The following is a 15,242-nucleotide window of genomic DNA, read 5'->3' on the forward strand; positions in this document are numbered from 1 at the left end:
ACTTTTTAATTAATTCAATAATTATTATATCTTTGTTTATATAATTGTAAGACGCCGAGTAAAACAAAAAGACGTAATAACACTATTCGTTAATCAATATAATAATATACTCTAGCCACTAATTTAACGATGCATCTCTATTTTTTATCCGTCAAAAAAACGTCTCTAATTTTTTTAACAGGAAGTTATGCAAGTAAACATTCGGTCCGCTTTTCTCTAAAAGTTCTGAACAAAATGAAAACAATGAAGGGTATTTAATCACACCAACATTTCAAATACGGTTTTCGACTGTGATCAAGTAAATCAATTATTATGAAATTCTTAGTATTTTTTAGTCCAATTTTTAAATATTTAACACATAGTCGAAAGAAGAGTTTTGTTATATGTAATAGTGTTATTTGACTTGAACAAAATGAATAGTTAAACAAAATATGCATGTCAAATATAATTATAATTGAGCGATAAATGAATAATTAGTTAAATCGATACAAAATTTAATATGTTTTTAAAATGAAGTCTCCAATCGGAAATTAATCGCGCTACTAAATGCTTGTGTTAGCACCTCATATGATTAAGTAATGAGATGCTAATTACGACGAATTCCAACGGAAAGTGTCGCGAACGAAACGGATAGATGGAATAAAGCAAGGAAACGGTACTACAGACAAAGAAACACACTCCTTAACTCTTTCTTTTCCACTCACTCTCCTCCTCTTTCTTCAATTTTCTTCCCCAATATTCCTAACCCCTCTTGCGTATTAATTGAGATGGTGTTGGTGACAGCGATAGGGATAGGGATGGTGGTGGCTTGGTTGGTAGGGAAGAATAAATGCCGGGTAAGAGAAAGAGGCCCTACACCACAACACAAGACATGGTGGTGAGATAAGTGTTATGCACAATTCACAAACGCAGATTGGTGTTTCAATGTTTTCATAGTTAAAAGGCTTAGAAAGTGTAGAGAGAGAAAGAGAAAGGTAGTCTCTCATGCACGTGGTTCAGCCTTCAGTTGGTGGCAATCTCTGAATTTATATATCACAGCCTATTAAAAGAAGCTTATTTAATTCTCTCTCACTGTGTTACCTGCTTCCTTTCCAGCAAAGGTACAGCCACCATTTCCATCTTCATTACTCTCTTCTCTTCCCCCATTCCACCCTGCCCTCCATTCCTTCTCTCTCCTCACCCCCAAAGCTCCCATTTTTATGCCACCCCACTAGACCCAAGCCATTTAAAAACACCAAGCGCATCATGGGCATTAATGAATCTTTGTTCTTGATTCCCACACGGAGAACCCAGAAGGAAAAAGTAGGGAGAGGTTAAACGGGTACTGTACTAGTACTTCTTTGGTTACAGAACTTTACTTTATTTTGTTTTTTTTTATCATTTTGGTTTGTTTCATTCTCTCTCCTTCAATTCCAGTCTTCTTAATGAGAATGCACCCAGTCGGTGATGATGGTGATGTTTTGTTTCTCATTGGACCAATTTTTTCGAAACCTAAAACGTTGTAGCTGAGGAAACATCACCTCAGAATCGCACCCAGTTTGGTTGTGACAGCGATGATGCCAGAGGGGTGATCACATTGTTTCGAGCATGAGAAGACACCGTGGAATTCATCTCTCTCATGCTCTATTGTGCGCCGTTTTCTGTTTTTTTGTGACAGCCTCAGCGGCAACTGAGAGGGAAATTTTGCTTGAATTCAAGGGAAACGTCACGGATGATCCACGCGCCAGCTTGAGTTCGTGGGTTTCAAGTGGAAACCCGTGCCATGATTACAATGGTGTTTATTGCAACTCTGAAGGGTTTGTGGAAAGAATAGTGCTTTGGAACACTAGCTTGGGTGGGGTGTTGTCCTCGTCGCTTTCGGGCTTGAAGAGGTTGAGGATATTGACGCTGTTTGGGAACCGTTTCTCGGGTGGTATTCCAGAAGAGTATGGTGATCTTCACTCGTTGTGGAAGATCAATTTGAGTTCCAATGCTTTATCTGGTTCGATCCCTGAGTTCATTGGTGATTTGCCAAGCATTCGGTTTTTGGATTTATCGAAGAATGGCTTCACTGGGGAGATACCTTCGGCTTTGTTTAGGTACTGCTACAAAATCAAGTTTGTTTCTCTTTCTCATAATAAACTTGCTGGTTCAATTCCTGCCTCCTTGGTGAATTGCTCCAACCTTGAAGGGTTTGACTTTTCCTTCAACAACCTTAGTGGGGTTGTCCCTTCGCGGCTTTGTGACATTTCCGGGTTGTCATATGTGTCGCTGAGAAGCAATGCCTTTTCAGGGAGCGTGCAGGATCTCGTTTCCTCATGCCAAAGTTTGGAACATTTGGATTTTGGTAGTAATAGGTTCACTGATTTGGCTCCTTTCAGTGTCCTTGGAATGCAAAATCTTACCTATCTCAACTTATCGTATAATGGATTTGGAGGACATATTCCTGAGATCAGTTCTTGTAGTGGGAGGTTGGAAATCTTTGATGCTTCAGGGAATTCTTTGGATGGGGAGATTCCTTCCAGCATAACTAAATGCAAGAATCTAAAGCTCTTGGCGTTGGAGTTGAATAGGCTTGAGGGGAATATCCCAGTGGATATTCAGGAATTGCGGGGACTAATAGTTATCAAATTGGGTAATAATTCCATTGGTGGAGAGATTCCTAAGGGCTTTGGCAATGTTGAGCTGCTTGAATTGTTGGATTTGCACAATCTAAACCTCACTGGCGAAATTCCAGATGATATAAGCAATTGCCAGTTTCTTCTGGGGCTGTGAGTTCTGTAACTTTCTCAAACTGCTCTACGTTTTCTTAACCCCTCTGAATAAAATCTGAGTTCATTCTTTTATGTTGCTGCAGGGATGTTTCTGGTAATAACTTAGAAGGCGAGATTCCTCAGACCCTTTACAACTTGAGAAACCTGGAATCCCTTAACCTACACCATAACCAGCTTAATGGAAGCATTCCCCCAAGCCTAGGAAACCTATCAAAGATCCAGTTCCTAGACCTGTCACATAATTCACTTTCTGGCTCAATCCCTCCTTCCCTCGGAAATTTAAATAACTTGACACATTTTGATCTCTCGTTCAATAATCTCTCTGGTGTCATTCCTGATGCAATACGCCGTTTTGGTGCATCTGCATTTTCCAATAATCCTTTTCTCTGTGGTGCTCCTTTAGACACCCCTTGCTTGGTAAATGGAACTATATCACCTTCATCTCCCGGGAAGCCTAAAGTTCTAAGTACCTCAGCAATTATTGCAATTGTTGCTGCAGCTGTAATTCTCACCGGGGTTTGTTTGGTGACCATCATGAATATGAGGGCGCGTGGTAGAAAAAAAGATGATGATCAGATTATGATTGTTGAGAGCACACCTCTTGGATCATCAGAATCAAATGTTATAATTGGAAAGCTGGTCCTCTTCAGCAAAAGTTTACCATCAAAATATGAAGATTGGGAGGCAGGTACCAAAGCATTGCTTGACAAAGAGTCTTTGATAGGTGGTGGATCAATCGGTACAGTCTACCGAACTGATTTTGAAGGCGGCATCTCAATTGCAGTGAAGAAGCTCGAGACTCTGGGAAGGATCAGAAACCAGGAGGAATTTGAGCTCGAAATTGGACGACTAGGCAACCTTCAACACCCTAATCTAGTTGCTTTTCAAGGCTACTATTGGTCATCTTCAATGCAGTTGATCCTATCAGAGTTTGTCCCAAATGGAAATCTCTACGATAATCTACATGGGTTTGGCTATCCCGGAACCAGCACTAGTAGAGGCAATAGGGAATTATATTGGTCTAGAAGGTTCCAGGTAGCACTGGGAACTGCAAGAGCCCTTTCATATCTCCACCACGATTGTAGACCTCCAATCCTTCATCTCAACATGAAATCCTCTAACATACTCCTAGATGACAAGTATGAAGCTAAGTTGTCTGACTATGGATTAGGAAAGTTGCTTCCCATTTTGGATAACTATGGTCTGACCAAATTCCACAATGCTGTGGGATATGTTGCACCAGAGTTGGCTCAAGGGCTTAGGCAGAGTGAGAAGTGTGATGTTTACAGTTTTGGAGTCATTCTTTTGGAACTGGTTACTGGGAGGAAGCCTGTGGAAAGTCCAACCACAAATGAGGTGGTGGTTTTGTGTGAATATGTAAGAGGCTTGTTGGAGACTGGCTCAGCTTCAAATTGCTTTGACAGAAATTTACTTGGCTTTGCTGAGAATGAATTGATTCAGGTTATGAGATTGGGGCTAATTTGTACTTCGGAGGATCCTTTAAGGAGACCAAGCATGGCTGAGGTTGTTCAGGTCCTTGAGTCCATTAGAAATGGAGTGGAATCCCATTAACTAGTTAGAGCTTTTCCATGCAGCTCAGAATTGAAGTGATTGCTTAATTTGTTAAATTCTTCCTGGAACAGAGGTATCACATTTAGGCATTCAAGAATACATGGAAGGAGATTTGGATCGGGATCGAGTGTGTATACAAGAGGGCAAGAGATAAGGATGTTATTTAGGCATTCAAAACGTAAAAAAGACGAAGGACAAAAATTCTTTTGTATTCATTTTTATATTGCCATTATTTTTTTTTTCTTCATAAAATTTGTAACATCTGCAAATAAAAGGCATTTGTTTATTTCATTACTTTGTGCCCATGATTCGTTTCCAACTTCTTTTTCTTTTGGCTTCTGTTTCATTTCATCAAGTACACAAGAAGATATGTGAAAATGTTGAGAAAGCATGGTACTATCATGCGACGCCTTTGTTTTTAATCTTATCCTTTTCCTCTTTCTTTGCCTTTTTCCCCCAAAAGCGAATGGGTGCCTGTCATTTCAATTTTCACCCATATTATACCCCACACAAATTGTTTTTCTTCATATGAAGATCATCTCTAGTGGCTCAGTTTGTAGCATTAACCGACGCCATAGGCAGTTTCTGCAATACCCATTTGTCAAATTGTCACGCACTAAGCAAGCAAAACCACTTTTGCTTAGGATGTGTATGCCTCTAGTTTCTATTAACATTAAGTTTGATCCGTACTCGTCGTGGAGGAGCAGGCTTTGTTAAATCGACTTCATAAATCCCTGAGGAGATATGTCATCCAAAAGCTCATTAATATTCAACAGTTGAGCAAGCAAGATCATTTAATCAAATTCTGCCCTCAGGTTTGCAATCATCATACCAAATAATAAATAATACAACAGGACCTTCCTGCTGAAATATACAAAGCTTGAATGGATATGTGGATTATCTAATATAAAGTTTATGAAATAAAAGCAAATGTAAAAAATGAAAAATGAAAATTATTATCATGCCCGTAACCAAATTTGAGTCTTGCAACGTGTTATTATCTTTCCCTTCTTTTAACACTTTTCTCATCGTAAGCGGATTAACTTGATAGTATCAGTGGTGCTGCGGCTTCTTCGGGTCAACATTAGTATTTCACTGTTTCTTCTTTGATTGAACCTTAAGCCATTTCAGTACTATTCTGAGGACAGCAGAAATGATCTACCAGGCTCCGACTATACATTGGAATATTTCATAAATGCAATGGTTATAAAATTACAATTTACAACCTATCATTTTGAAGCAATTCCTAAAAAAAAACACCATGTCCATGTCATCCAACTACCCCTTGGTAATTGATTATTATTCCTACTAGGATGATGCTAGCTTCTCCAAAAGAATAAAGAATCAACAAACCAACTAAATTTGCAGAACTAATTGACCACATGTCATCTATGTCACTTTGTGGCATCATAAATTCTCTGAATCCGTTCCATTACTACACAAACATCCTTTTCGGTCCATGTGGCAAAACAAAAACGAAACCACCCAGGTTCAATACAGTGACATGAGGATCCCGGGGTAACATTGATCTTAGAAACATTCAACAATCTATCCCAGAGCTCAAGCTCCCCTTTCTCATTGTAAGAGCGGATCAAGCTGCTCATGTCAGCCCAGCAGCAAAAACCACCACTGCTCCTGGTGCATTCAATACCCAACTGCTTCAACCCTGCCACAAATGTATCATACATTTTCCGCAGCCTCAGTTTGTTAACCTCAATAAACTTTTGCACAAAACTTGTGTCTGAAAGCATGGAGATAAGCAATCTTTGGGTTGGAGCAGAAACAGTGGAGAACCTGGCCAATTTGCTAGCAGCAGCCACAACATTGTCATTATAGGAGTAGATAGCACCCGCCTTCAAACCTGGAACCGAGAGCTCATTTGACAAACCAAACACTATATGAACTCTGTCCCGGTCATGATCTTCTGCCTCCATGATTTCTGCCATGCTCACAAACTCTTCGTCTCCATAAGAAGAGCCTGCAAACATTTCATTAGAGATTATGTGAATATTCTTCTCTCTAGCAAAGTCCAAAAGATCCAGCAGTGTTTCCCTATTCAACAATTTGCCAGCAGGATTCGAGGGATTGGTCATTATAATTCCACGAACTTTTTGACCACGCTTCTTTGCTTGGTTGAAGGTTCGCTCAAGCGAAGTTATGCTTAAATTGAAGTCATCAGTGCTGCGGCAAGGAACAGGTACTATCTCCACGCCCGTCCGCCACTTTACAACTCCATCAAAGCTGCACAAAGTATTCCAAACTGTCAAAGCAGATAAGGGTTTAAAAAGAAAATCTGCTACCCCTATTGTGATTACAACTTGAAGGTTTTTAAAATCAATTACTGTCACATCATGCTACAAGTAACTTTCTATAATATCAAAGATTGAGACAAAATGTGATTATAACCCTAATTTATAACCTGCAATGTTAAAGAATGCAAATTTGGGTCTATAAAAGTCTACTTATACCAAAGGCAGGATAGCTTGAACTTAAATTTTTTACAAAACTGGAAATCTATTAGGGTGGTAACAATACTCTAGTACCATCTTCCGAAAGTAGATTTAGGTTTAGAATTAGAGTTAATCACCTACACACTGCTACTGGTAACCAATTATATCTTTTAATTGTGCCATGTTACTGTTAAAAGTAAATATGTTTATAGTGACATGGTACAATTAAAAAATATAATTGGTTATCAGTGTAACCTTACACTGACGGTACATAGATGATTAACTCTTAGAATTACTCCCAGTTATGTAGTCAGTATTCTATTTTGATTATATCACTAATGGACTTGAAATTTGTGACAATAACTTCAAGCTTTTTGGAGTGTCAACAAGTGACTGCAATTTAAAACCTTGTGTAGAGCATAAAAAGAAGAGTTGGGAGATGGGAAGAAGATTGTTACCCAGGGCTAAGAGGCGTGGGAACAAGGAATGCATTTCCATGATCTGCTAGGCAGAAGGTTAGAATCTCAATGGCAGAGGTAGCACCTGCGGTTAGTACCATTCGCGAGGGGTTGAAGAAAACCGGTTTTTCCAAAACACGAGACATGAAACGAGCCACAGCCTGCAGGATTAGAGAATTAACAATAGAGCATTTTTGTAACCTTGTTGGAAAGAATCACTTTTATCTTTATCGTAAGAATAAAACATGCAAAGAAGAGAAAGGACAATAGTTACCAGTTTGAGCTCCATGAATCCATGGAGAGGTTGGTAAGGAACAATCCCAGAGACGCTAAGTGGTTTCCCCAGCATAGCAGCGGTTCCGTTGCTGTGAATCCATTCTTGAATCAAGTCGAGAGATAGCTAAAGGCAAAGCCATGAAGAGAGTGAATAAGAGTTTAGTTGGGAAGAGTGAAGAGTGAAGAGAGAAGTAACTACTCACGGTGTTTTGGTCGAAAGCAAGTTGAATAACACCTTGGGGATTATGAGTCTGGTGGTAGGGATCATCAGCGACCCTGTGCAAGCCTAAATAGTAAGGAGAGTTAGCAGCGGTGATGGAATTGGCGCGAGGTGACACGTAAGCAGAGGCGGTGGCGTGGCGGGGAGTGGGAGAGAGAGAGCGGTGGAGGGTGGAGTGGTGGTTGTGGTTAGAGGGAGGGTGGTGATGACGTGTCTTGGTTTTGAACAAGAGTTGAAGAAAGTAGAAGAGTGCACAAGGAATGACAGAACCCCAGAAAAGACCCCCTGTGCCTTGAACAACTCCTTGCAGAGGTACTATCACTCTCATCTCATCGCTCTCTTTTACTATTCCTCTAAAACCATTGGATTCGCTTATGTTAGTGCTGTAATGAATCTGCAAAGCTTCATGGAGGAAACCATCACAATACAAAACAAAGTGTTGTTGTCAGTTAATAGCGTGTGGAGTGTGGACACTCAACTCAATGAATGAATGAATGAATATACTCTAATCTCTTTCTTTTCTTTGGGATATTCTCAGCGCCAAAATAGCCTCACAATTTCTCCCTCCTATCACCTCTCTCTTTTTAAACTCAAATCATTTTACTGCACCACATCATCCATCCACTCTCTTTTTCTTTCTTTCCTTTCATCTTCTTTTTCTAACCAAACTTTTTTTTCATCGACTAAAATGGTTCATAATTAGCGGCAGTATTCAAATTATATATAGTTTTTATAGTTAGACCAATTCGTGTACGTAAGTAAACAAAATGAAATTATCTTCACCTGTCACCTATGCCTTCAAACCTACATTTAACGTATGTAAAGTCGTGTAAGTTATGTTCAAATTACTCGTGTCATAAGTAATGTGGTACAGTCACCCGTTTATTTATGTTTTTGTTTGGATAAGGAATGAAATAAACCAACAAGTTACTGTTAAATATGATAGATATTTATTTTTTCCAATAAAAGCAAATAATAAGAAAAGAGAAAGAAAGTTGTAAAAAGTATTATACAATTTTGAAAAAGTAATAGTATAATATAATACTGGTCATACTTGAAGATAATTTGATAAAATAAAGTTACACATTACATGTGTGGTTTCCCCCTGGTAGCTGTGGTTGCATAGTTCATGCAGTGGCCAACTGGTTTGTGCACCGTTCAATTTGTACGTTGATTAGAAAGAGATAGACGCGACAACGTGCATCAAAGAGTTTATGATGAGGGGTGAGAACAAGGAGCGAAATGAACGGTAAATACGAAGCACAAGTGGAAGTAAAAAAACAAAAGAAGAGAGTGTAATGGCCACTAGCTGACATATGACACAATCAATGCAGTGATTCAGGTAGGAGACACAAAACAAGAACACAATTCAGTGGATGATGGAGCTCGCTCTGCAAAATTATCAAACTTAAGAATCTCAGATACTCCATCATTTCAATCACTAATCATATACTTGTATTCAATATGGAGCCCTTTTTCCATAAACTAGCAAGTTTAAAAGTAAACTTTAATATTAAAAACCCGTGAGTGAGCCTAACATGATCATTATATCATGGCTTAAGATCTATTATACAAAAAAAGAAAACATGGACGTGGACGTTTGCGGTTGAGGCTTGGATGAGAATCCGGTTGCGTCTAAAGTTAATGCTAGCAAACAAACCATCCACCATTGCCAAATTCATGTCTGAAATCTTAATTTTTTTTATACCACACAAATGTTTTAAATATAAAAATGTTTGAGAATTATATATGCCAGTCATATTAATTTTAAAATATTAAATATATTGGTTTCTGATTAATTTAATTTACTCCAATCTAATTATAAAAATTGGAGTGAGTTAAATGACTTAAGAAATTAATTACATTATCATCTAATCATATATTATCATGTACGGTAAAATTATTAACTTTTATTATAAATAATAGTATTGAATTCTTTAATCTAAAAAAATAGTATAAAATTCTTTATAGTGTTACTATATAAAAATCATACTCGTAATTATTCTAAACATGTAGATAATATTAAACAAATTTAAAATTATAAAATAATTATAAGATATAATTTAAACTATTTGTCAATTGTCACACATCTAATAAATTATAAATATCAATTAAAATAAAATGAGTGCCTATTTTAATAATACGTAATTGAGATAATAAAAAAAATATGGAATGTAATACGATCTAATAAAAAATTCAATTTAATCGATATTTAGGTTTGTTTATATATAGTCTATTTGATTAGATTTTTTACATTTTGCGTACAACTGTTAACTGTATAAGGATGAGGGCTTTTTTTTTTTTCTTAAAAGAAAAATATCTCAATTTCTCTCACAATTTAGCCGTTAGATGTAAGATTATTAAATTTGTCATTGATTTCCCGATCATTTAAGTTTTCGCTTCACTTAAATTATTAACCTCCATCTAATAATATATTTTTTTTTGTATCATTGTGAAAGATAAAAGGCAAAAATACACTAGAACCTAGATGACATAGAGTCAACTCCTAAAGCAAATAAAATAAAATTTGGAAGACTCCTCCATGAAACATTCGAGTTCAAATGTTGGACACCCCACCGTGCTAGAGAATGGGCCACACAGTTGATTTCGCGAGGGATACAAACAAACTCCACCTCCCAAGCTCGGGAACACTGATCCGTTAACCTCTTAATAATATCATAGTATTTATGTCTAAGTTGAGCCCCTTTCCCTAAACTCTTAGCTATATTGATAACACCTAGACAATCGGATTCGCAAATAACCTTCTTACACCCCTCCTTCCAACAAAGCTCAAGGCCTTCGACAACTGCTAGTAATTCTGTCTGGAAGGAATCACCGCCCTGGAGGCCAACTGCAAACCCAAGTTTCCATTGCCCAATTGAATTCCGCACAACACCACTAGACCCCATAGCATTAAGCTAGGGAACAAAACTGCCATCCACATTTAGCTTAACCCAAGATGGTTCTGGGGGACTCCATTGAACGTTTACTTGCCACAATTTACGTTTGGCAAGATAAATCTGGTTTTGCACCTGGGCTTCTTCAATTTGACGATACAAGTAAGAAAGGGACCACTTATTACCGGGAAACGTCATGTTATTCCGAAACCTCCAAAGCCACCAAAGTAGGTTAGCTAACACAGCCACTTGAGGATGTAATATGATTGATCGCAACCATGCTCCACACTCCATCTCGGCAAAGGAAATTTGAGGCGCAAGCCCAGAGTCAAACCACACTTGACGAGAGTGAGGGCAGTCTCGAAGGGCATGAATGATGGACTCTGAACTACAGGAACAGCGCGCACAAGCACTAGAGGAAGCCAAATGGCGCCTAAAACGAGCAAGGTTGGTAGGCAAAGCCCCATGCAGCCCTTGCCAAAGTAAAAAGCTAATCTTCACTCGCACCTCCAACTTCCAAACTTTCAGCCAAATCGCATCAGGAGTCAAATGAGAGGCAGACTCGAAAAATTTGACTCCGAACGACACTGTGTAACAACCTGAGGCTTCACCTATCCAAGCAAAAGTATCTCTGCCACTCTGAACCAACAGAACTTGCACCTGTTGAACCCTTATCGCAATTTCAGAAGGCAGTATCGTACTCATTGAGTCAAACTTCCATCTCCCTTGTTCCCAAAAACTGGCCACATTTCTATCTGAGTCAGAAATATGAACGAATTGAACCAGGCGACCCAAGGCTCCCACTCCCAACCAATCATCAAACCACATGGAGGATTGCCCATCCGCTAGACAAGGCCGGAATCCCTCCCACGGCTTTCCCATTGCTTTCACAATACTAAGCCACACCTGAGAGCTTCCCCTCTGTTTAGTGGCACATAGAATTGACTAACCATTAAGGTACTTATGAGAGAGAAGGCGAACCCAAGGTTTGGTTGGATTTTCAACAAAATCCCACAACAACTTTCCTAATAGTGCAACATTCATAGTACGAGTTTCACGCAAACCCAAACCACCATAATCCTTAGACTTTGTAACTACCTCCCACCCAACATGAGACCAAAACCTTGAGCTGCCATTATTGGACCAGAGCAAGGACCGACATGCATGGTTAACCTTATTGCAAACTGCTGATGGTAGCCAGAGAGAGTGCATGTTGTACACAGGCATTGGTGAGACCGTTGACTTAATAAGGCAAAGCTTTCCCGCCTTATTTAAAAGCTTTCATTTCCAGGAGGTAAGGCGGGCATTGATTTTATCCACTACACCATGAAAATCTGCTATCTTAGGTGACCCTACAATCATTGGAGTGCCTAGATATTTCTTGATCCGAGTAGTGTGACAAATACCAAGAATAGCTTCTAGCTCCTCCACCTGCAATCTATCCACTTTCTTTGAGACCACGAATTTGGACTTGTCCAAATTAATTGTTAAACCTGAAGCCTCAGAGAATTCTTTTAGGACGATGTTCACCAACTCAACCTAATTCACAGAAGCTTGGCAGAAAAGCATTACATCATCAGCAAAAAATAAATGAGTGAGTTGTAAACCTCCCTGTGATAATGATAAAGGATTCCAAATCCCTGAAAGGTGTAGTTCAGAAATGCGCAGCGCTAATTGTTCCATGCAGAAAACGAAGAGATATGGTGATAGAGGGTCCCCTTGGCGCAAACCACGTTCAGGTACAAAATATGGAAGGGCACCTCCATTCCAAAGAATTGATAAAGTTGTATTCTTCACACCCCACATAATGAGTTGGATAATAACCGGAGGAAACCCAAACCTGATCAAAGTAGCCTCCAGAAACCTCCAGCTCACCCTATCGTAAGCTTTCTCTAAATCAAGTTTCAATACCAGCGAACCCACCCTTGAGTTGTTTTTGTGTGTGTGAGTTAATACTTCTTGAGCAATAATACAATTGTCTCTTGTGCCCCGCCCAGGAATGAAGCTACCTTGAAAAGGGCCAATAAGATCACCCAAGAAAGGTCTAAGGCGAGCTACCAGGACCTTGGAGATAGTCTTCCAGGCCACATTACAAAGGCTAATAGGTCTAAATTATTTCAGAGCGGTGGGGGCCTCTACCTTCGGAATTAGGACAATTTGTGTCTCCAAAAGAGCAGGATCAGAGAATCCAACCTGAAATGCATCACGCACTGTCTTCCACAACTCTTCCCCTACGATAGGCCAATAATTTTTATAGAAAAAAGGTGGAAACCCATCTGGCCCCAGGGATTTAAAGGAGCCCATGCTCATAATAGCCTTGCGTACTTCGTCCCGTGACACAGGTGCCGTCACTTGACGAGGAGAGCCACCAACCATGTCCGTGAACGATGAGCCAGATTCCTCAGAAAATAGATGAGTAAAGAAGCGAACTGCCTCCACCTTAAGAGCCTCCGGTTCAGTATGCCACATTCCATTGGGAAAGAAAAGACCTCTCACCTTATTCCTTCGGCGCCTAGAGAGTGTTTGAGCATGAAAGAACTTTGTATTTCGGTCCCCAAAGCGAACCCACCTCTCTCTCGATTTTTGAAACCAGAGGAATTCCTCCTGAAGCTCCACTTCATTCAACTCTGCTTGGAGCTCCTTCTCAAATCGAGTAAGACTCTCAAGATTTTGATGCTCAAGGGCTAGTTGCACCCCCTTCAACCGAGCTTGAATTTCTCTTTTCCTTGCAAATATATTCCCAAAAACTTCCTTATTGAACTATAGCTTCCTTCTTGATTGCAGACAACCCATTCACCAAGGATGGAGTATTACGCCTCCAAACATTACTAACTAAAGGCTCAAAATCTCGGTGAGTAGCCCAAGCTGCCTGAAAGTGAAAAGGCCGATCAGTCCACTTAGAGCATCTCCCATTCCTTCGGACCAAGATAGGGCAATGGTCCGAGTAGACTCTACAAAGATTTTCAACAAAGGCCTCCGGAAAGGTTAGTTGCCATGGTATATCACACACCGCTCTATCCAATCTTTTAGCTATCACTGACCCAAGTTGTCTTCGATACCACGTGAACTTGAGCCCTTTCGCTCCCAACTCTAAGAGACTACAATCTTCCATCATATTGAGTAACTTTGATGCGCACTCCAACGAGAAGATCCCATCACGACATTCTGAAGGAGTGGCAATCTCATTGAAGTCACCCAATACTAACCAAGGCACCGTAACACTCTCTCGTAGGGTTGACAAATGCTCCCATGCCTGATCACGCAGTTTCACTCTCGGACTTGCATAGACTGCAGAGCACACCCACTCACGAGACCCTTCACGAACACAAAACGAGATCACTTGAGCATGTGACGCGACTTCAATAGATGTGGCAGAGCAAGAATTCTCAAACAGAACCCAAATCCCACCAGAATGCCCGATAGCCTCCACTGCATGTTTAAGCTTGTACCCAAGTCGGTCCCAAAAGCTTGCAACTGCTGAGAAACGATAGTGGGTCTCTAGTATAATAAAAATAGAGGGCTTATATACTTTCACCAGCTCTGACAATCTCTTTTTCCCCTTAGCATTAACTGCTCCACGAATATTCCAGCAAATAATGTTAAATATGTCCTCCATAAAAATAAATATATGACTAGGTAGGGAACACCCTAGTTCATCCAACCCTCCGTAGGGGCATCCTGCGTATGTTCTCCAACAGCGTCACCAGCCCGAACCTCATGAGCATCACTCCCATCAGCCATCATATCATCCAAGCTTGATTCCTCCTTTTGAAGAAGGTAATCATGCTCATCAGCATGCAGTGGAGGCATACCATGCACGTATCACCACGTGGGTTAGTCACGTGTCGTCTTTGCTCCTTCTCAAGTCTCCCTCTTTTCTTGTCTTTCCTAATAACCACGTCAGCATCACCAGAATCAATGGCCAGGGACGAGTCAGTGGGCCTCTCCTTATCACCAATATTTTGATTACCATAATTAACCTCACCCACAATTTTTGGAACAACCATATTATTCCTATGAGAGAGTACGATTTTTTCGTGATTCAGCCCACCAAGGTTAACGGATTTATTATACGTGGGAAAATTATCTTTCCAAGCGAATCTCCGAGAATTTTGTTTCTTATTCTTCCTTTGCACAACCAACCAATCACCATGTGGTTTGAGAGACACAGTCTCTCCTTGAATATCTCTATCCCCACTTGACAAGACTACCCCTTGACCTAAACCTGGTGCAGGCTGCTCGGACTTTTCAGCCGCCGCAATCTCCGTCGTGCCATTCTCAAGATGTTGCAGGGGTTGAACTAGAGATGAACAGTTCCTCAACACGTGGCCATAACAACCACAACAGGTACATAGTAAGTGCAAACCCTCATACTCAATGTTATACCAAACACCATTGAGATTGAATTTTCCCACCACAGGTTTATCAAGCTCTATCTCCACACATACGCGTGCAAACCGTCCCCTAGCCATGTTGAGAGTGTTCAAATCCACCTTGATGGGTGTACCAATGGTCGAAGCAATGGTCAAAAGCACACTCTCATCATAGAACATGATACCAAGCCCCGGGAACCGAACCCACACTATAGTCTTCTCAACCTTGGCCCCCGTAACAAT

General features: G+C 40.1%; 3 protein-coding genes across 4 annotated transcripts; 1 reads left to right on the forward strand and 2 right to left on the reverse strand.

The window, feature by feature from the left end:
* The first annotated feature begins 634 nt into the window (after positions 1 to 634).
* Positions 635 to 4,616, forward strand: LOC109801006 (putative LRR receptor-like serine/threonine-protein kinase At1g12460). Of its 2 annotated transcripts, XM_020361968.3 has the most exons (3): positions 635 to 1,321; positions 1,417 to 2,750; positions 2,837 to 4,616. In XM_020361968.3, exons 2-3 carry the CDS (start codon positions 1,588 to 1,590, stop codon positions 4,323 to 4,325), a joined length of 2,652 nt encoding a protein of 883 aa, XP_020217557.1. In that variant the 5' UTR covers positions 635 to 1,321; positions 1,417 to 1,587; the 3' UTR covers positions 4,326 to 4,616. The 2 variants fall into 2 exon arrangements, with proteins under 2 accessions (XP_020217557.1, XP_082923302.1); XM_083067176.1 differs by having other exon boundaries at positions 635 to 2,750.
* An 863-nt stretch (positions 4,617 to 5,479) lies between these two features.
* On the reverse strand, positions 5,480 to 8,350 carry LOC109800551 (1-aminocyclopropane-1-carboxylate synthase 6). The gene is made up of 4 exons (XM_020361331.2): positions 7,713 to 8,350; positions 7,508 to 7,633; positions 7,234 to 7,394; positions 5,480 to 6,566 (listed from the first exon to the last, which is right to left on the reverse strand). Exons 1-4 carry the CDS (start codon positions 8,055 to 8,057, stop codon positions 5,720 to 5,722), a joined length of 1,479 nt encoding a protein of 492 aa, XP_020216920.2. The 5' UTR covers positions 8,058 to 8,350; the 3' UTR covers positions 5,480 to 5,719.
* Positions 8,351 to 10,206: 1,856 nt separating this feature from the next.
* On the reverse strand, positions 10,207 to 10,638 carry LOC145953561 (uncharacterized). The gene has a single exon (XM_083067536.1). It carries the CDS (start codon positions 10,636 to 10,638, stop codon positions 10,207 to 10,209), a length of 432 nt encoding a protein of 143 aa, XP_082923662.1.
* Positions 10,639 to 15,242: the final 4,604 nt, after the last annotated feature.

This window comes from Cajanus cajan, chromosome 11 (genome assembly GCF_000230855.2).
Source record: "Cajanus cajan strain Asha chromosome 11, NIPB_CcT2T_4, whole genome shotgun sequence".
In the NCBI taxonomy this organism is placed as follows: Eukaryota; Viridiplantae; Streptophyta; class Magnoliopsida; order Fabales; family Fabaceae; genus Cajanus; species Cajanus cajan.